We start from the raw sequence: 22,604 nt of genomic DNA on the forward strand, positions 1-22,604 counted from the left end.
GTTTGACTTCCGGAACTATCAGTTTCCCGGGTAACCGCAGCACAACGCAGCGCGCCTGACTTTGAAACGTGCAGCGCTCAAGTTTATTCAGTGAAATCATAGCCTTTTGAAGTTTAATCTAAATACTAATCTATACTGCAATTCTTGTCTTTCTGTCCCCAAATTTAAGACCTCTTATAATTAAGACTTTCTGTATCATTTTAGAGTTTACATGGCTTTAAATTTAAACGATTTAACTGAAGACTTTTTAAGGACTTGCGGAAACCCTAAGAACATAGTTCAGTGCAAACATTTCTGTCATGCATTTGGCAAGAAGCTTTTGTTGACGATGCATTTTACCTTTGAAATTTGAGGCAAGTGCAACTCTGGCGTCCCTGTTGTTTGTGCGTAGTGGTGTGATGACGATTTAAATAACACATTTACAAACACTACAAACATATAAGTATCCTCTTGAACTTGGTAAAAAGATAATCTGTTTTCCATCTTGACTGGAACATGTTGTTTTCATGGTCAGTTTTTACTTTATTATTTACTAATGTTAGTGAATGTTTACATTAGAGTGCACGTCCTACGCTCAGATGAATACGGGGAGCGGCTGGAAACTAGCGACCTCTCCTGGTTGGAGATAGTATTAACATCTTAACTGAAAGCAATCTTTACGTGACTTACATTTCAAATATTTTAAAATTGATTATTCGAGTCTAAAATGATCCAGCGGGCCGTCAACGTCACTTTATCTGACAGTTTTTCTTTGATGATGAATCAGTCTGACTTCTCCAGAACGTCCAGATGGCCAGTCCGCCCTATAAAACGCCCCTTTTCCCAAATAAAGTAGACAATCATGACTAAGTGCTGACCTCTGCCGTTTAGTTTGATATGGTGATCATTAACAGAGACTGTTTTGCTCTGTCAAAATACTCATGGAAGCAGGTACAATAATCACACTAATACAGTAGGCTATTATACACTAATACAGTATGCACATATAAGCAAGAATGTTTTGCTGAATTCAAATGAATACAGAAATGAAATACTTCAAACTGCTTATCAAACTGTTACATCACATTATTTTACATTATTTAGTTGATCGGTTTTCAATGTAATAATGCCACAGAACCCCCAAATACTGATCCCTTTTTGTGGAAGGAGTGACCCCCTTCCTAAAGGCTCTATGTTTTCAACAACATTATAAATACTGTTAATTGCAATGAAATTTCACATATAAAAATCTTGGGGTTACATCCCATTACGTAAGTGTGACCTTGAACATGACATGTGCATGTACGTGCTTCAAAAGTATACATAAGAAAATGGGCAAAATGTTATGTGATAAACTAGCTTTCAAGCAGGGCCAAAATGTGTTTGTAATGTAAAGGGCAAGTGTGTAATGTTTATTTACATTTATTAGTATTGATAGTGGCAGTGATAGAAAGATAAAGAAAGATCAACAAAAACTTGAAAATGGTTCAATTTCCATCTAGCGTTAGAGTGATTTTTAATGTTATCATCACACAGAACAGCCCCTCATTCCATCCCCTCTCTCACTTTCCCTATTGGTCACGTAGCATTGAGCAGCACATTGAGAAGTTTTGGAAATCGTTTTGCCCACCACAGAACCAATAACTTGGTCTAAACCTCTGGGGTGAAAGTTAGCAATGCTTCCACAACTGACCAGCAAATTGTGGCTTGGCAAAACAATGGTTAAAAGACTGTTTCTCCCCATGCTGGACAAAGGCAATTCAGAATCCTAACCAAACAGACAAAGTAGAGCACAAATAATGGATTAAAGCTGTCATAAAGACATGTATGATTTACACCAACCCAAGTAATCCCACTGTCATTGCACTTATTCGGACAAATTAGATCCTTTCATTGACTTACATTTTATAGATTATGCAGATGACGACATGAAAGTCAATTTCACATTTTGAATATGCAAATGCAAGAGCACATCATAAGAGCTCTTACAGTGTATGTGAACAAAATGAAGCTAAGTAATAATCTAGCAGAATAAAAAAACAGATACAGACACTGTGCCATCTGCCCTATCACTCACAGTTAACTCCAGAAAGCTGAAAGCACCTGGGGCACAGAGACTAAAGCAGTTCACAGGAGTGACACAACTGTGTTTTCTTGGATTACAGCAGTGACTGGGCATAACAACAAAAACCGTGTTGGTTAAATTATGTAACATTATCATCCCCTGCAGCCTTGTACTTGCCTCAGTGCTCAATCACAGCATCCAGAAACTGTTAATGCACAATCTCATATCTGGCATGTCTGGACTTTGTCTGCTCAATGTTTACATAGCCTTGTGTTACACAGAACGGTCACAGATTTGATCCTTTGTGAGGTGAACCATCTCTGCTCCATTCTCTTAAGAAAATATATCTGTTCTTGTTGTAATATTGAGCAGAGCTCGGCAGGCAACAAATGCAAATGCAAAGTTATAGGCTTGTGTGGGAGAGAAAATTGATTCATGCGAGAGGGAAAATAGATGCATTGCTCAGATCCAGATGCAACCATTTGAACATCTCGGATCAATTTCAATCTATGTTTCTCTGTGTGCATTATATAGCTTCCTTGCTTCCGTTAATTACAGCATTAAAGTGGAATCTTCTGTAGCCTATCTAGAAAATATAATAATTATAATCAAAGTTAAGGATCATTATAGTGACTGAAAACTTTATAGACATTTTTGACAGTTTGCCAACTGTGAAAAGAAAGAGGAAGAAGACTTTAGGTGCAGGTGTGTTACTGTCAGGAAGCTGGCTGTGAATTTATTCCAAGCATTATTCTCTGAACTCCTGGTCCTGCCTTGCAAATGCAAAAATCACACCAGCGGATTTCCAGTGCATCCCAGAAACAGGAAAAAGGCTATTGTAAAGAAAACTCTTGTGCCAGAAAGGTCAAAACATTCTCAGCAGGCTACAGAATTCTCAACAGAAAGGCAAACATGTCACAATTTGTGTAATTAAGAGCTGTCAGGATAAAATTCTATCCTTATATTTCAACAACTCATTTTGGTAAACAAAGCTTCTAAGAAAAACATCTATGAGAGTGAATTTCACACAAACGTCTGGCCCTTATTTTAACCCCCCAATTATATATTTCTATATTTGTGTCCATTTAGGCTATATTTGCTTATTTATATTTAACATATTACCAATAGGTTTACCATTATGAATTATAACGGCATTAAACCAATAAACTGCCATCTCATACTTTTTAACAAACGCGCCCCCTCGTGGACTATACGATCACGATCGGAATAAACCAATCAAGATGCACGAAAACTTAGAGCTGCCACAGACTTCCGTGGTGGGAGCGGCGCAAGATCTGTTCTATTTTTCGTGGACATCAAGTCATTTGCTTTTGTGCAAATCTTCAGGAATTATCGACGAGCACGACGCAGAATAACACCACGCTTCATGTAACCAAACATCCACCGTACACTGTACGAAAGCAACGCGTCTGAGTGCGTGGATTCGACCACAGATGTGCCTTGGAGCGATACTGTGGACACGCGTGGATCTGTTTCCATGCTGACGAGAAACGGACAGGTTATTAAATTATACCGTTCCTGGCTGCTGTCCAAGTGTAGTGCGGTGGGCGTCAGAATGATGAAGACGCGGCACCTGTAACCAGTCTCCAGTTCCGGTGAATTAAACGGTATTCAGAACGCTGGAAAACGAGTGCACAGGTGAGGTTTCTAAATCATTTATTGCGATCAACTGTGTTCTTATATTGGCTTCCTGGATCATTTATCTCACAGAACTTAGTTGAACTTGGTGTAGCCTAATGGATAAAAATGATTGGTGACTGAAAGGTGAGAGGTTCACCTGTAGAGGTCAACTAGGTGTGTTTTTGCTCAAGATGCGTAACCTCAGATTACTACAGGAGGGACTGAACCTGCCACTTTGCTAAAAGCTTCATCTAAATGATTAGAAGTCTGTAGCACAATGAATGCAATGCATTTATTCCATATTAGAAAGGCAGAGTTTGATCATTCTGTTCTGTATGTTGCTCTACTTTATATGGGAAAGGCTGTTGCATTAAAACTTGTCATTAAACAGCCTCTATCAGCAATATTCAAACAGCAAAGCATCTATGAAACATGAAACAATTCCTGAGACAGCAAAAATGTAAAAAGGATTAAGAAAGTGTATACATAGGTAACATTAAAACATGTGACAACTTGCCTTGACCTGAAAATACCCTTGTCTGAGCACAGTTCAAGTAGGGTTGCAAGGTGTGAAAATTTTTCATATATAGATATATCATGAACCTTATGAGTAGTATCCAGTTTGACTGTCTTGGCAATGCATCTATATATACTTTGTATAAGGTAATCATTTCTGATGTGATCTATAAATAAATATCTTTTAACAACCCTCTATGGACACCTTGAATTGAATTGCCATTTTTATTTTTTATTTTACTCGCCAGACTGATATACTATTTATACTTTATAGATATGTATATTATATATATTTTATATTTATTTTACAAACATATATATAATGTTTGTAAAATGGCACTGCTTTTTAAATATTTGAAGGAAGGCTACTCTCTTAACATTAGTCAGTCAAGCATTATAATATGATATTGATATTGATAATCAAGTATCATCTAATGATATAACTTTAGTAATTTGAATTAAAACTCGGTTACCATATATGGATGCACATTAGTCATTTTAACTAAACATAGGACTGGTGGTGCTTTTTTGGTCATTCTGTGTTTCTATAAAAAAAGGGGGAAAATTACAATAATACTGGTAAGATAATACTATGAATTCTACTAACAATAACAATATAAATCGCAGTAAGGATTAATGAGCTGCTTGATTCATGAATATTAATCAGGTTGTGTGTGTTCGCTTGAACTGATTTGCTGAAATCAAAACAGGGACGATGATAGGTGAGCACCAGCCAATGAATTTGTCATTTGCCCATTAGTTCTGGCTAATACCAGGGAACCCGGCAGTTTTTAAAAGCTGAAGAACTCCATTATTTTGACAGGAAAATACAACAAAGAATATCGTTTACGTATAGTGCGTCAATTCTGCTTGGTATGTAAGACTCTCTCGCACCCAAAAAAACCAAACTTACAACAAAAAGTCAAACTTACAGCGATTTGTGCACCTTCACACTAAAGTTTACGGTACGCAAAATACAGGTGTGCTGCGCATCCGTAGAGATGAACAGATCGCTTGACTGAGAGAGAACTCTGAAGTGCTCAGTCAGTGTTCTGTGAGTGAAAATATATCTGTGCTTAACATACGAGCCTCCAACTCACTCTCTGGCTAGTAAAATCTGAGAATTTATTAGCCAGTGGCTAATATTAGACATCATTTAGTGAAGATTTAGTCGCATATGCTAGTCATTTACTCGCAGTGTAGAGTGTTGTTTATGTTAATCTGTCATTTTTGGAAATAAAAGCCTGAAAATGAAAATAAACATAAAATAACTGAAAATGAGAGTAAACATTTCTGTATATTTATAAGTCTAGAAAGCCAGCAAATACATTCAGAGAAATTATTTTATTTATTTATTTTTTTTTACCTAGTATTTGTTTTTGTTTTTTGACCCCTGTGTCACTCACACATGCTAACATAGTTAAAACACACATATATTACTTAAAGGCTTAGTTCAACCAAAAATTTAAATTATGTCATTAATGACTCACCCTCATGTCGTTCCAAACCCGTAAGACCTCCGTTCATCTTCAGAACACAGTTTAAGATATTTTAGATTTAGTCCAAGAGCTTTCTGTGCCTCCATTGAAAATGTACGTACGGTATACTGTCCACATCCAGAAAAGTAATAAAAACATCATCAAAGTAGTCCATGTGACATCAGAGGGTCAGTTAGAATTTGTTGAAGCATCGAATATACATTTTGCTCCAAAAATAACAAAAATTACGACTTTATTCAGCATTGTCTTCTTCTCGGGTCTGTTGTGAGCGCATGCACGACGCTGCAGTGATGTCGCTGACGTGTTATCTTTGTTATTGGGCGCACCAGAATACACGTCAGCAGCGTCACTGCAGTGTTTTGAACGCACTCACAACAGACCCAGAAGAGAAGAAAATGCTGAATAAAGTCGTATTTTTGTTATTTTTGGAGCAAAATGTATATTCGATGCTTCAACAAATTCTAACGGACCCTCTGATGTCACATGGACTACTTTGATGATGTTTTTATTACCTTTCTGGACATGGACAGTATACTGTACATTCATTTTCAATGGAGGGACAGAAAGCTCTTGGACTAAATCTAAAATATCTTAAACTGTGTTCTGAAGATGAACGGAGGTCTTACGGGTTTGGAACGGCATGAGGGTGAGTCATTAATGACATAATTTTCATTTTTGGGTGAACTAACGCTTTAACTATTTATTTATCTGACTCATTTATCCAGAGTAACCCACAGTACAGTAATTACAGGGAGAGTCCCCCTGGAGCAATCTTGGGATGGGCGCTTCCCTCGAGGATGCAATGGTTAGAGGATTCATGGATCAGCCATAACAATTTGATCCTGTGACCTCTGTGCAGACAGCCTGTATCTTCAACCATTACACTACCCCACCCCCCACCATATGTTGTTGATTAGTTGTTGATTTAGACATTGTGTAAAAAAAAAAAAAAAAAACCCTGTCAGCACTGCATTTGTTGTAATGAGGTTGCTGTTCACTGAAGGCTCTTCTGTTTTGTTTTATGGCTTCTAATAAATTGCAGACATGTGAGGTATATTTAGAGCAACAATCTGGATCCTGTCCATGTGTTCTCGCTCTCTTAAGAGAATGTGTATGGACAAAGAAAGCAAGAAAGAGAAACACTATATGACATAATGCATCTGTTTAAACTTTGACCCCAAACCCTAACTCCTCCCTTACTCATGCTCTCTCTCTCTCTCTCTCTCTCTCTCTCTCGCTCTCTCTTGCAGTCAGATATTTCACTTCATGCCCTGACATGTTAAGGAGCAGGAGGGGAGGAGATAAAGGTCTAGAAAAACCGGTAAGCAGCTGGGAGCCGAGGAGAATATGTGAAAGGAGGAGTAGATTTCAGTCTGTTCATTAAAACCATAAGACCTGTGAGCAGGAAGAAAGGAGCAACAGAAAGACATGAAAAAAGAGTAATACATTTGAGGCGAGACTTAACACTGCCATGGAGAAAACATAAAGAAAAAACATGAAACAGCACATTTCAAAGGTAAGATTTTGTGTTGTCTTTCTCTTTCACTTAGTGTCTTTCTTGATCTCTCTTTAACTTTATTTCTTTATTGCTTAGGACAGTTTGAGTTGAGGGTTGGGTCAGCACCTTGACTCACTTGCATATCCAATCTCTTGCTTTCATGGGAGTTTGACAGATACATTCTACCCCTCTTTCTATTTCTGTTTCCCTCTCAACCTTTCCTTCTCACATGTCATGGCTGAGTTAAATGCCAAGCTTTCATTTAAAGGTGAAGTGTGTAATTTCTGTGCTGCTAGCATCACCAAACGGAATTGAGAAAATATTGACTGTTTTCAATCGGTAAAAGCTTTCATGTTTTTGGAGCATAAAGGCTAAATGCAGCACCACCATATTGCTTGAGATTTACTTTACAGTGGCCTATGCCAAGAAATCATTCATAAAGTAAGCCGCTCACAAATTAATCTCTGTGAATGGTGTAAACACTGTTGTACGACAAAACATTTGTTCTGTTTTTTGAAGCATCCTGACCAGTCAGACACAGCAACATTGGCTCAACAAATAGTTTAGGGTGGCACAATCTGTTTAATTGTATACTTTTATATTTCCTGTTGTAAATGTTTCACTCTGAAACACTTTGAGCTGCATTTTATATATGAAAGGTATTATTATTATTATTATTATGACTTGTATCTGCATATTAAACTGGGTTAGGAGAAAGTATTTAAACACCGACGGAATTACACACTTCTCATCAAGCTTTATGTTTGTTTTGTCTTACAGGGCTTCTGACTAACAGCATGACTTGGACCTACGGGATTGCAAAATACAAACACACCTGCAGCCAACAGTCATCTGAGGACACACTCTCCGATTCTCCATGCTGGAAACATTTCGGTAGCAAACATTTGCATACAGCCCAACCGAACCCCACTGCTTTTTCACAGTTAACATCAGTGCAAGCTGTTTGAAGAGATTCCAGGAGCCACCTGCTTCGCTTGTTCTATTAGGGACTATGGAAGAAGGTAAATCCTCATGGTCCATTCCTGTTCATCTCCTGAGGACCAGATGAGGAGCATGTTACCCAGCTTGTTACGGGGCCGGCGGTTCTACTGCCGTGAATGGGCCCTCGAGAAGCTACAAAGATGCCTAGAAGTGCGAGACTCCACCAAGAGTGTGGAGGGAACAGCCCGTGTTTCTCCAGGGGTCCTAGTGACTGGGGGCCCGGGCACAGGTAAGACAGCCCTCCTCACCGAACTGGTTTGGCCTCAGTCGGAAGCATGCAGGGCGGCAGGGCTGGCATCACGGTGTTTGTCCTGGCACTATTGCCAGCGAGAGGATGCAGGCAGTATTGAAGTGTGGAGGTTTGTCCTGGGACTGGTTGAACAGCTGAAGGAAAGTCCACTTCTGGGATCGAACTATGTGAAAGCAATAAGCAGTGCTGCTATTGCTGCTGTACTGGAGCCCCTCCACTGCCAAAGAGAACCTGATGACACTTTTAAAAGGTTGGTTTATACATCGCAATGTCACTTGTCATAATTGGATAGAAACCAGAGTTACAAAGCTAGATTTTTAGATAGCCTGTTTTTTCTGAACTGTAGAAAATTATGTGAATGAACACCTAAATTAATTCTATTTAAAGTTAAGGAGTTAATACAATGATATTGTTATTAGAACCTGATGTATCAATGCAATATCATGAGGAGAAAATATCTGGTATATATAACTCTGCCATAATAGTACTTCTACTTATTTTTCAGTAAGTACTTAGTTTCTTCTTGAAAATTGTTTTATCTAATGTACAAATTACAACATTTTAATATAGATTACAAATCTTGTAATTCACTATTTCAGTATATCTAAAAACGACTTTTTCCTTTCTCTGAATTTCTCACATTTTTCCTCTTGCTTTTGCTCTGCAGCAAATCACTCACTGTTCAAGATCCCTTTGAACTCATTTCTGTCAGCCTTTAGTTCTCCAAGCATTTCATGTTTGCTCTCCAAGCATTACTCCTGTGAGACATCCCAGATGTTTCACAGCTAGGCCTTTGGTGTACCTTACACTCTCCCTCTGTATTTCACATTGTTTGTGCAAGGAAAATGACACTTCAGTGGGGCCTTTAAATGACTTAGACAGTTTGCTGTGTTTCTTGTCTAACAGAGAGTCAGGCTCCAGAACATTTTAGCATTTAACATGGAATTTTAAAATCAAATAATCAATTATACCTTCAATTTGTGACGTTTTGTGTAACAAACAAAGTGTCATTGCAGAAGACGCTTGTTTTGAATACAATCCACACAGCTTTCTCTTAGTCTTTTTTAAAAGACAAATAAGTGGGTGCATTTTGGTCTGTGCATTTTGGTTGTCAAAGCCAGAGTTTTTTTAAATCAAGAAAAAAAACACTTTTTCTTGCGTTTTCTGGTTATTCATAGTAGGATGATGTTTTTAGTGTTTGTTGTGAATGTAAATGCACTCAGTGAATTTTGCTTGAACAAGGTTTCTTTTATTGTTTCCTACTAAACCCTCCCACCCTTTATATTCTCCTCCTCCATCGTATTTTCATCTGATACCCCTCAGAAAGACTTTGTCAAAAGCAGGAAAAGGGGCTATTGTTCTGCTTTTCTGCCACATATATTTATTTATTTATTCCTCTCGTCGCAATAATGACGCCTATTCACAGCTATCACAATAGCCCAGCATTCAGTGCAGATGGATGATGCTATTTACAACCCCCGGGGGAAAAAAGGGGGTAAAGACCAAGAGTCGTGCCACTAGTTTGTGGAGATTGTGTCCCTCGGTGAGGTCGCCACACTGACAACTTTCTCTATTCTGTTTATCTTCTTTCAGTGTTTGCTCTTAGACTGGTTCTTTCAGTTTTCTCTTACATATCTGACGTACAGGCCCACATTCCACATTTGCCTTGCACATGCTGACAAACTGTTGTGATGTTTTTCTCTGGTCCTGGCGAGAGAATGTAAGAAGGGTTAGTTTAGAAGTGAAATGCGAGCGTCAGTCCCTGCTGTATTCAACATGCTCTCTGACGTACCTAAGTCATCATTAACACTGTTTATTTAAAAGGCAACCAATGATGAGGACAGTTTATTTTATCAGGACATGAACTTCTGTCATCAGGAAATAATTATGACTTGTTCATCAGTTTGAAGCTCTATAGAGATATAGTTGTAGTAAACAGAAAGTTCCTTTAAGATTATTGTATTGTAAGTACATTAAATGACTAAATGTTTTGTCAAGCACAATGGAAATAGCAACTGTAACCTATTCTCAGTTCAAGTTTGTACTTCATCTGATTTTGGCAGTGAGGACTTGCAAATGTTTCCAGCTGAAGCAGTGGTTGGTTGTAAATCCTGAAGCCTAACCTTCAGCTGCCTGGCCATGACCAAAAGCCTTAAACCTCCCATTTTTTCCACTACTAAAGTATAAAAAGTTTCACGTAACTCTTCTCTTAGGTTTGATCTCTTAACCCTTCTCTCTTTGACAGCTTTAACTTGCATGACCATTCCTGGGGTCAAGACAAGCCCATAGCTTGTCTTTGTAGACAGAATGAGTCAGGAAGAACATTTATTAGGTTGTTCCGCTCAAGCTGTGATCTGTGAGCATGTTAAAAGGGCATTAGCTCAACAAATTATGTGAACCCACGTGTTGGAGATAAGGAACCGATAAACACGGCATGCTTATAACTGTATTTTATGGTGGGAATATGAGACAGGAAGTTCAATACTGAACCGTTTAACCAAAACAGATAAAATAAGCTGTGCTGTTCAAAATGCTATACTATTAAAGAAATGCTGACTCTAAACAGAATGTAGTGTTTCCGTTAGGCAAATAATTATTTTAATTAATTTTCAATAAATTAGAAAAAAAAAAATGGGATATATATATATATATATATATATATATATATATATATATATATATATATATATATATATATATATATATTTGAAAAAATAACTAATTAATAAAAACAAGACTTTTACTCATTGATTATGAAAATAATATATTTTACATTTATTGGAAAATATTTTGATGAAAGATGTTGAAAGTTTAAATAGATTCATTATTTGGCTGTATCATGATGCTCAAACTAACAGAGTACCTTAGTGTTTTGGGAAATCAACCTACAAGTTGTTTAGTTGCCTGCATATTAAGCTGGGATAGATGAAAGCATATTATCATAAATCACATCACATTTAAGTGTTGATTAAAAGGGCAATCATACCAGAGTCAAGTGGGTCAGTGATAAGAGCAACGCAGATATGTGAATGTGAGTTTGATAAGGAAGCAGCACCTTCACACTGTCTAATGGTATGCCCTGGAAGCAACAGGAAATCACTGAGCTTCCATAACACTGAGTCACGATGCCTCTGCAACCACACCTCAAGTCAGACGAAGTGGCCAAAAGAAAAATGCTGAAGATTAAGACAGCTTTGAAAAGCTGGGAGTTCGTTGGATGGTTTTTAAAGGATGTTGTATATAATTCCAAATAAATCCCTCTTATAATTGCATTCTGTACAAAACAATGCCACATTTGTGCACTTCCTTCTCAGATAAGCTCTGTTTTATTTCTGAATTGACTTTCATTCATATGTGATGACATGTCTTTCCTATTTCCGATTCTTAAAATGATTGAATTCCTCATTTACTCAATGTTGTTGAGAGAAATATGTCCCTCCTTTCTTCTCCTCTATTCTGCCCCCCAACCCCCCAATTTGAAAAAATCATCTGTCTGTGTGGTTAAAGATGAGATGATGCTAGCAGTGGTAACTAGGTTATACATTTATGTATGCTTTATTATTTTAAACACTTTCTCCTTTTCATTTTTCTTTAGGGCAGTATTGGAGCCCCTCTTGTCCTTGACACCACCAGCTCACAGTGTGTTTATTGTGGTTGATTCACTGGACTCGGGGTATTGTGGAGGTAATGGAGCTGGAGAAGGCTCAATATCAGGAGCTGCAGCCACTCAGAGTTCCTCTATTGCAGAGCTCCTGCTAAAATACATACAGCTCCTGCCCCCCTGGATCTTGCTAGTCTGCTCTGCACGCCGCCAAAACAAAGCCATTTGCAAGATATTCTCAGGTACACTCTTAGATGATGCACAAATCACTTCATAAGCACAGTGAAATGTGAGATGGTTAGCATTAGTTGTTTCGAAAGTGAAGTGTTGAGCATTGTTCATCTTAGTTAAGACTGTGTACAGGGATTTTATGTTCTGTGTTTAGAAACCCATTTAGTCACAAATTAATAATGTTCTCCACACTTGTATGGCCCCCCAAACATTCTGTATTCCCAAACATCAGTCACAACAGCTTGTGACAAATTTTTTCTTTGCTTTTTGCTCTTTTAGCAATATATTATGGCTTTGTAGTACTTTGTTTTTTACTAGATGAAATGACCTGGTCTTATGAGATGAGGGTCCCACACACTCATTAGCTCTTGTGGATGACATCTGAATTATAGCCTTAAGAGACTACAATCTATTGTGCACTAGTTGTGTGTATATTTCTGCTTTTATAAACACATTTGAATGCAAGGTCCTTAACTTTGGCTTGGAAAGCCTCAAGGGCCATCATGTTTTACTTCAGCCTACGAGATGAAAAGACTGAAAAAAATAACTGCAGTTTGCTAAAAACATATTGACATTATTCTGACAAATGGTTTGTTGTTCATTTGTATAGTAACTTGAAGTAGCAAAAAAAGTTTGGAATTACATAAATGTCAAAAAAATTCAATGAACTAGAGTAATAGTACTGCGTTCATAATGCGCATTAAAAGTAATTAGATCAGTTTTGTGCAGCTCATACATACAGTAATGTGAACAACTCAGACACTATCATGATAATAAACACTATAATGAGATTATCACACAGTTCTGTACAGACAGAACATGTTGCTGACTATATATATATATATATATATATATATTATATATATATATATATATATATATATATATATATATATATATATATATATATATATATATATATTAAATCACAGCTTTTTGTTGCATAAGGCAATTTCAGTGTTAATTGTGCAACCGTAAAAACTCATTGAGATGTTTTAACAATTGTTGTGTCTTATTTTATCTCCTGCCTCTCTAACCCGTAGGTTTTAGGAGGTTGTGTCTGGATGACTTAAGAAAGCCTGCAACTGTACGAGATGTACAGCAATATATCCTGCGACGGCTTGACCAGGATGGGGCTTTGAGAAGACAACTTAAACCAGAGACAGCTGAAATGCTTAATCTTTTGCACATCAAAAGCGGTGGCTGTTTCTTGTTTCTAGAACGAGTACTAGATGGTGTTGCACATGGTCTAGTAGGACTTCGAGAAATTCGGGACATTCCTGGCACACTGAATGGCCTCTACCTTTGGCTCTGTCAGCGCCTCTTTCCTCGAAGGCTGTTTGTCCATATTAGGCCTTTGCTGAATATACTTTTGGCATCCCCACATCCACTAACAGCTGAGCAGCTCTACGCTATTGCCAAAAGCCGTGACTTCTACCTTGGGATTGGAGACTTCCAAGCACAGATGGGGGCTCTGGCATCTCTGTTTGTAGATGGCCCTGAGGGCAGTAAACTCCTCTTTCATAGCAGTTTTGCAGAATGGTTAACTGATGTTAAATACTGCACACAAAAGTTTCTGTGTTGTGTGAAGGATGGTCACCTTTCTTTAGCCATGTCCCTCTCTCTTCAAGCCAGTAGTTTGGGTACAGAAGAGACTTGCCAGCTGGCCCACCACCTCCTCAACAGTGGAGTCCATGAAGGAGAACCAACCCTCCTGGCACTGTGGTTGATATGGACTGGAGTTCCAGCACTTAATGGTGCCAGAAAAGACTCTTTTAGTCATATACCTGTATTAGTTCAACAAGATGTACTACAACTCTTAATGAAAAGTGGAATTTACCCTGCAAGCTGTTCACCAGACAATAGCTCCAGTGTCAGGGTTCATTGTGTTGGAGGAGGAGGCAGGATAGTTCGGCGAGCATTACAGAGGGAAGATTCTGTGAGAGCACTTCTTGACAGTGGAATCAGTGTGAACCGTACAGACCCATCAGATGGACGGACTTTACTAGCAGCTGCAGCCCATGCTGGACTTGTAGATGTAGCAGCATTGCTGTTATGCCGTGGAGCAGACCCTTTACTGAACGACAACCAGGGGCAGACTGCACTGACACTTGCTGCCAGACAAGGCCATGTTGGTGTGCTGCAGGTGTTGCTAGATTGGGTGCGGGAGCAAGGGAGCAAGAGACCTACAGCGCAAGCCCTGTTGGAGCATGTGGACAGTGAGGGATGGACTGCTCTTCGTTCCGCTGCATGGGGTGGCCACAAGGAAGCTGTGCGTCTACTTCTGGAAGCAGGGGCAGATATTGATGGCTGTGATTCAGATGGCCGGACAGGTTTGCGAGCAGCAGCATGGGGTGGACATGAGGAAATTCTGTTGACCCTCCTTGATCATGGTGCTCAAGTAGACCGTTCAGACCGTGAGGGACGTACTCCACTAATAGCTGCAGCTTACATGGGTCACAAAGAGGCAGTGGAGATCCTTTTGAATGCTGGGGCCGATTTGAATCTAGCAGATGGGGATGGACGTACCGCTCTGTCTGTTGCTGCATTATGTGTTCCATCAGCAGCTGGAGGACGAGGCCATGGAGAGGTTGTAAGCCTTCTGTTGGAGCAAGGTGCAGATCCAGAACATAAAGACAGAGATGGAATGACGCCTTTACTACTAGCCTCTTATGAAGGCCATGAGGAAGTGGTTGAACTCCTGCTGGAAGCTGGAGCTGATGTAGATGAAAGTTCTGGATCACATCCCTCTGCTATCACTCCTCTTCTAGCAGCTGCAGCTCTGGGGCATGCTGGCACAGTTAACCGTTTGCTGTTTTGGGGGGCAGCAGTGGATGGCATCGACGGAGAAGGGCGCACTGCTCTCTGCTTGGCTGCAGCAAAGGGTAGTGTTGAAGTTGTAAGAGCACTGCTGGACAGGGGTTTGGATGAGAATCACAAAGATGACCTAGGCTGGACTCCATTGCATGCTGCAGCTTGTGAAGGTCACAAAAGTGTGTGTGCGATATTGACAGAGCAAGGAAGCATGGCACGTGTGGGTGAGCTTGATGTTGAGGGTCGGAGCCCTCTAATACTAGCAGCACAAGAAGGGCACTGCAGTACAGTTAGGCTACTTCTAGACCGAAAGTCACCCATTGATCATCGTGCATATGATGGACACTCTGCACTCAGTGCGGCCGCTCTCCAGGGACATCGGGAGATTGTGGAGTTATTGATGCGTAGAGGGGCAGACACTGATGTCCGTGATGCTGAAGGAAGACCTCTTCTTTATTTGCTGGTCCTGGAAGGCCGTTTAGACATGGCCATCCTACTCATTGAAAAAGGCGGTGTCCCTCTGGAGTCAAAAGATGCAGAAGGGCGAACTGCACTCCATGTAGCAGCTTGGCGAGGAGACCTGGAAGGTATTGAACTGTTGCTGAAATATGGAGCTGACCCAAATGCTAGAGATCTTGATGGTCGGCCTCCTTTGCACTCTGTGGCCTGGAGAGGTCATGCAGCTGCTGGCAGGCTGCTGCTTAGGGCTAAAGGTCTTAATGTAGACCTGGCTTGCAAACAGCAGGGTGCCACAGCACTTAGCATTGCTGCTCAGGAGGGGCATGCTGAAATTGTGGCCATGCTTTTAGAGAAAGGTGCAGAACCAGACCATGTGGACCGTTATGGCCGCAGCCCAGTCAAGGTAGCAGGAAAACAAGGTCATTTCACAATTGTGCAACTTCTGGAGAGCTATGGCGCAAAGCCAATCTCAGGTCTCGTACCATTTACACCTAGTGGTGCTCCCAACAATTCTTATCTTTCAGCCATATTCAAGACCCAAGCATCCATTAGTTCAGGAGAAGTGGGTGTTGATGGCGTCCCAGCCACATCTTCTCCATCTTCGACTTCAGTTTCTGCCTCCACTGCTTCCACTGCAGAGCGTTTCCACTCCATGCCTGCCTCACAGACTTCCTCCTCCACCTGCCACTCCCTGGCCACAGTACAGACTGTGCCTGCTGACAGCTTAAATTTCATCCAGCAGATTCAACAACATTCGCTTCCTCGTTGCCGCAGTCGGCCATCCACATTGCCTCTACCTGGTTCCAATCCAGCCAGTCTTCAGGGCAGAGCTTCTAGGCACAATCAAAAGGCTGTTCCCAAGAGCAGTCCCACAAATGAACAGTGCACACTCACTGAACTCCTGGACTCAGACAAACCCTTAAAGGGGCTTGGATACTCAGGGGATGGCAACTACCTCTTAAAACCTAAAACTCCTTACATCATCGAGGATGTGATGGAGAAGAGCCTCAAACAAGCTGGTGGAGTAGATCTAAAGTGGAACTCCGTTATGGCTTCCTTAGGGGTGATGCCAAACCAAGAGGGCCCAATTCGACAAACAAAAATTGGGGAAAGCCCCCCTTTGGGGTACCCACATTTTCACTTCCAATCCCATGAACAAAAAGATGATTGGGGAGGAATTCAAAAGACATCCATGTCTCCAACCATTGACCATTCAGCTATTTCCCCACATAGTGCCTTATATAATGAGTCTGTGTTTAACATGACAACTACTGACCCCCAGCTGAATCTCAAACAGGCAATTAAGCTGCAGTTTGAAGGGCCAACCAGTGCAGCACTTTACAAGCGGGAAACCCCTCTCTGAGGTGAGGCGTTATGTTTCTCAAAATATAGAACATTAGATTTGTCTATATTTAATTGTAATTTGTTGATTGTCTTGTAAATGTAAAGTTTATTAATTGATCAAAGACAGGTTTATTTATTTGAATGTCCATAATGTGACTTATCAGGCAGTTGCCAGATATCCCAGTTGGAGGTGAACCTCATTTTGCTTTTAAGCTGCAGTCTTTATGATTGTGACTTGGAATGTCTGGAATTCTAATGACAACTTTGTCTTTTGTAGGCAAACCTGGACATTTAGGAGTTCAAGGAGGTGAGGGTTGTGTGGGTAATCACTGTACTGTGTGTGGGAGGTGTTGAGAGTAGAGGAAAATGTCAGATGAGAGAGTCATAACACACTGACCTCCACCTCTCTTTAACCCATTGACCCCAAAGCACAAAAGAAGAGGGAAAGACATAGGGAGCATAGAGGATACTGAGTTCAAAGGCTCAAGCTGTGTACATTCCAGAGCTTTTCCTCCTCATGCCATCACAATGGAGAGCAGCCGGCACCCTCTCATACTCTGTCATACAATCACAGGAAAATATTTTTACATTAAGAGGAACACTTATGGATATTTGCTCTGCTTGTGTTATGCATTTGCAAAAGTCAAAATATACATACCCCAGGGATTTTTGTGCACAAAACTTGACATAAATGACAACTTTTCAAAGACAAAAGAGCTATTCACTCTTTCATCTTCATACACATTGTGGCTTAGCAGTGCCTCCTTTGTTTTATGTTGGTGAATTATAAGAGCTAATAAGAATGCTGTTGAATTTGGAGTGCATCTACATTCAGAACAGTCTTTTTGGGTGACCTGCTGTACATTGCTCAGACTCCCCAGACTTGGACTTGCTGGGACAAAAAAGGCTTTTTCAAAGTGCCACTGTCACTTAGTGGCTTTGTACTCAATGACTAGTGGAAGTCTTCAGCGATGTTTATGTCTTTTAAAGATATACTAAATTTAACATACTATTTGTTTCAGGACATAGACGTGTCCATAATTGCTATTCCTTATTTACCTTGAGTTTTTTAAATTACGCATTCTGTCATATTGTCAACAGTGAACCAGTTGACCTACTGTATCACCAAGGCAAATTAATATTTTAAAGCTTCATTCCAGTTGAATTACAGAAAGAGATGGAAAAAAGAAAGTGAAAAGTTACTGTCCTATAAGCAGTTAGGGAGGAAGATATGACCTCCCATACATGCTCATCAGAGGATGACTAAATTTAAGTGGAAGGTCTTGAAAACCTTAAAGGAGGTGTGACGTGAGAGTGATGTAAATTTTACATTTTGCCTAGGTAATTTATAATGTTTATACTGTTTTATATGTTAAAATTTATTGAGATGCACTAATTAAAACTGTTTATGATTTTTCTGTGTCTGTGTGCAAATTTGTGTGGGAACAAGAAAAAAGCAAACCTGGCATTCCTTTGGTTTATATGCATCAGATCATTTAGCGCCTCTGTCCCTCACATTTATTCAGTATTCATAGACAGTAAAGACACTGTAAAAATCAAAAGTTGAGAAAACTTAAAAGTTTAACTTCTTGTTTTCAGTTCATACAACAAAAAGTTGAGAAAACTCAAAAATCTCCTACAAAAACAAGTTGAGAAAAATCTGCTGAAGCTGGTTGCCTTAAACTTCTACGGTTTCTCAACTTTTGATTTTTTACAGTTTGTATATGAGTTAGTTGAATATAGACTTACCATTTGTGCATTGAAATATTTCCAGCATTTGTTAAGCTATAATATATTATATTACAAAGTTACATAAATCAAGCTTAATAGTACAGTTCATCCCAAAATATTATTCAGTCATTGTCATGTATTTGGAAAGAAGTATGGTGTAAGAAACTATGGAGTCACAGACGTGTAAGAAAAAAGTGAGTCACAATTCATTCTTTGTATTTCTCTCTACAGAAATTACTCTGTGCAAATATGGTTGTCGTGTCTCTTGAATGCACCAAGTTAGAAAGCATGAAGAATGAATGAGCTTTGAAAGGAAACATTTTCAGTTTATAATAATGACTTAATCTCAGTCACTTTGACAGATATTTTGCAAGGAAAAGAAAAGCCTGAACATTCATGTTCAACAGAAGAAAAAAAAAAAAAAAAAAAGGTTTTGAAAAACATGAGGGTGATGGACATTATTGGGCCAAGCCATTAAGTCAAATTTATGGGCTCAAGAATTTAGATGTTTTCTGTCCTTTTGAGTTAGTGTAGCCTATATTCCTGCCATACTCTAAAAGTAAAAATGTTGCACATTCTTCAAAAAGCCTTTCCTTATTTGTACATTCTCAGTAATGGCTAACATTTGTGCCCTCCCCCCACCCCCCACCCACACACTCACTCTCTCTCATCTCTCCCTGTGAGGGGTATTTTTTATTGCCCCTCTAATGTTTACTTGCTACTTCCATAAATCCCCTCAAAGCAAACCACTGTGGCTGTGTGTGCAATAACAAGCAAAATGCCACTCATTTGGCATTTTGCCTGTTGCACATACAGGCACAGATACAGACACTGTTGATACTGTAATATACACACTGTAACCATAGGATACAGCACAAAACACTCACACTAGAAAGGTAAATTTCCTTAAGACATGCACAACATGAACAATAGAGACATACTGCTCCATATTAATAATTATCTCTTATCCATAAGCACATTATTATAGGTTGCATGTGGATCTCAAATATGAAGCTACATACTGAGACTTGTGGTAAAACTGTTACTGTTACAACAAGCTAGACCTCATAAACGCAATATCAAAAAGTTTACTATGTCATTATCATCTATTTAAAATTCTCGGAGACATTCTAATTTCTCAGACTGCTGAGACATTTTAAAGCATATCATTTTCATTTTGAAAGTTGGTTATCTTTGTTCTTTCATTTTTTTTTTTTTTTTCAAGACATAACTAGTGTTTACCCTATCTGGGAAGATGTGGTTTGGGGTTTGTAGATAAACTGCAAACTCAGGCATTCCTCTATAATGAAGGACAACTTGCACCCAATTCTTTTATAGGTGTTTTTTTTTTCCTTTCTTTTTTTCTCTTGTAGACACTGCAGGATATATTTTTATTTAAGAATTTTAAGAGCCATCTAACATTGCTTTCTGCAATGTTTATCATTCTTTACTGGAAGGCTTATTCATTGCAACCATTATATGGGACCTCACAGACAAGATGTTGGTTTAAAACCATTTTTTCTATGATTCCTGTTAAATCATAATAATGCACACCAGAATATCTTTATTAAGATGGAATCTAGCTATACAAAAAATTCAAAGCGACTCAGGTTGCATTCAAAATATACATTTGTATGTTAAATATTCAATGTTAAAGGCAGATGCATTTAACTTCCTAAAACGATTTAAGAATGAAACCGGTAGAACGGGTTTCTCTTTCTGGGAAGTTCATCTGCCCGTGTTTTCTCACAATTCCACATCCAACACTATTGTGGCCTGACAAATAAACATTATCTGCTATAAAATGTTTCAAACCACTATTAAAAGTAATTCATTGCACATGAGGTGAAAAAGGGACATGTGAACTTGTGATGAAAACCTTAGTTGAATTAATTCGGGCTTCAGTCACACACAAAGTCAAAGACAAGGCTCCACTTCCTGACCAACAAGGAGACACCACATCCTCTGACAGTGTAAACAAGGGAGAGGAAAACCTTTCTATTGAATAACAAACCATTTTTAGGACAGAGGAAGGATATCACAAAAATTTCTATAAAGGTTTTTTTTTCTTCTTTCTATTTAATGTTATGTTATTTAAATGTCTGCATGTTTGTGTAGACCCCTCAAGAAGTGAGCAGATGTCATATTGATTAGATTATAGCCATCCTGTTTTTTTGGGACCAAGCCAAGAGAATGTGTTTAGCCTAAATTCGAACTGAAAAGGAGTACTAGACTGGGTGTGTTTGTTAGTCAACATTCCCTGTTGAGCTTTGATGGACCCTCACTCATGCAGCAAGTCATTACAGAACTCAGAGGATTCTAGAGCTAGCAGGAAAGAATTCCGGAATTATTCAAAAGATTCCAGCAGTTCTGGTTCACTTTTTAAGATTTCACAGTCATACCAAGAATGTTTAACATTCAGTAGTTACAAACCTGTTGTTATTCAAGGGCCAAGTATACTAATGATGAATAGAAGTGCTCAAATTGAAAATCTTCTTTGTTATGTTTTAAGAACTGTCAAAGACATTTACACATATAAATTTAGATATTTTAGAAAGCATCCTTTCTAATCATCCTTAAAAAAAAAATCAATGAACAGGAGCCTTGTCCATTATGTGTTGGGGTTAGGAATGTTTTTATTTATTTATTTTTTACTTCATACTTGAGTTCGCTGATGAACAGTTCCTTTCCAAGTGCATTAACATGTTGGTGTATCATTACTGCCTCCTGCAGGCAAGGTTCTTCAGTATCAATAGCATACAGTATAGTCTCATAACAAAGTCAAACAAGTGTGGTAGAAAGAAAAATCACCAGGGATTCGAAACAAATGTCAAAGCACAACACACAAAATTCTAGGTTAGTCAGTCTATGCATTAAGTCTGACTTGTCTATTAAAGTAAATACATTTTTTTTTCCAAGCTCTTTTGTGACTATGTGAAGTGTTTTAAGCTAGCTGCTATAGGTAAACAAACACAAATACACACACACACACACCTCCACACCGATAAAATATCCCACAAAGTAGTACTTGGAATGCATTCCAACTGGTCTGTACCTCACTATCAGTGGATTGCAAAAAGTGGTTTGCAGTGGAAGTAAAACTGATGGGTAACTATAAGACTGTGTGACTGAGGATTACATTAAGCAGTTATTTGGCATGTATATTTGAGGGATTTCAATGCTTTTTAAATAAACAACTAAATATAGATATTACTCATCTCTACTACTATTCTTGCTTATTTTAGATTGTTAACCATTGCGATACATCAAATAGTAAATTAAATATATATTATATAATAATAATACATATAAATACTAAATACTCATCTCATTAAGTGACATGTTCCTTTTGGGTCACGCTTTATTTTAAGGTCCAATTCTGCTACTTATTAATAGTTAGTAATGTAGTTGTTGAGTTTAGGTACTGAGCAGGATTAGGGATATAGAATATGGTCATACAGAATGTGCTTTGTAAGTACTAATAAACAGCCAATATGTTATCAGTAGGCCTGCTAATAAGCAACTAGTTAATAATGAGAATTGGTCCCTGTACTAAAGTTTTACCTGCTTTTGAATTTTAAGCTTTGTGGTAACTCTTCATTTGTACTGATAAATTTTAATGCAGTGGTGCATGCTGTCTGACACAGCTAGGAGATCATTAGGTAAAAGTGCCAGTCCACGAGGGCTGCTCAGTCCATCAGACAAAATCACTCGTCCTGCCCCTTCAGAGGGATATAGAAGTACCCGATGTTTTTCTCCCCAGTCTGCCACCAAAACAGACCCATCCTTATCAATGCAGAGGCCCCAGGGACAGGAGAGTACGGGTCCTAAGCTAGAACAAACACCCAAGATTCGTAGGGTGTCCCATCCTGGTCCTAAAATCTTCACACAAGGCTCCTGCCCCATTTCACTGCCTCGCTCAGACACTGCAACCAGTCCAGAGTGCAAGCATGCTGCGACCAAGTAAGGCCTGT

General features: G+C 38.9%; 1 protein-coding gene across 6 annotated transcripts; it reads left to right on the forward strand.

The window, feature by feature from the left end:
• Positions 1-3,278: 3,278 nt before the first annotated feature.
• LOC109096795 (ankyrin repeat domain-containing protein 50-like) lies at positions 3,279-18,314 on the forward strand. Of its 6 annotated transcripts, none has more exons than XM_042731472.1 (7): positions 3,279-3,703; positions 6,951-7,216; positions 7,979-8,092; positions 8,206-8,700; positions 12,046-12,293; positions 13,326-16,919; positions 17,177-18,314. In XM_042731472.1, exons 4-6 carry the CDS (start codon positions 8,231-8,233, stop codon positions 16,916-16,918), a joined length of 4,311 nt encoding a protein of 1,436 aa, XP_042587406.1. In that variant the 5' UTR covers positions 3,279-3,703; positions 6,951-7,216; positions 7,979-8,092; positions 8,206-8,230; the 3' UTR covers position 16,919; positions 17,177-18,314. The 6 variants fall into 6 exon arrangements, with proteins under 6 accessions (XP_042587406.1, XP_042587407.1, XP_042587408.1 ...); XM_042731473.1 differs by having other exon boundaries at positions 6,951-7,021; positions 7,106-7,216; positions 7,979-8,700; XM_042731474.1 differs by having other exon boundaries at positions 6,955-7,021; positions 7,106-7,216; positions 7,979-8,700.
• Positions 18,315-22,604: the final 4,290 nt, after the last annotated feature.

This window comes from Cyprinus carpio, chromosome B9 (assembly GCF_018340385.1).
Source record: "Cyprinus carpio isolate SPL01 chromosome B9, ASM1834038v1, whole genome shotgun sequence".
Classification (NCBI taxonomy): domain Eukaryota; kingdom Metazoa; phylum Chordata; class Actinopteri; order Cypriniformes; family Cyprinidae; genus Cyprinus; species Cyprinus carpio.

Bases quoted from the DNA above. Each gene is read 5' to 3' on its own strand.
- LOC109096795 (XM_042731471.1), top strand. From the start codon at position 8,231: ATGGTCCATTCCTGTTCATCTCCTGAGGACCAGATGAGGAGCATGTTA. The intron at 8,701-12,045 runs GTTGGTTTATAC...ATTTTTCTTTAG, and splicing joins CCTGATGACACTTTTAAAAG to GGCAGTATTGGAGCCCCTCT. The intron at 12,294-13,325 runs GTACACTCTTAG...TCTAACCCGTAG, and splicing joins CATTTGCAAGATATTCTCAG to GTTTTAGGAGGTTGTGTCTG.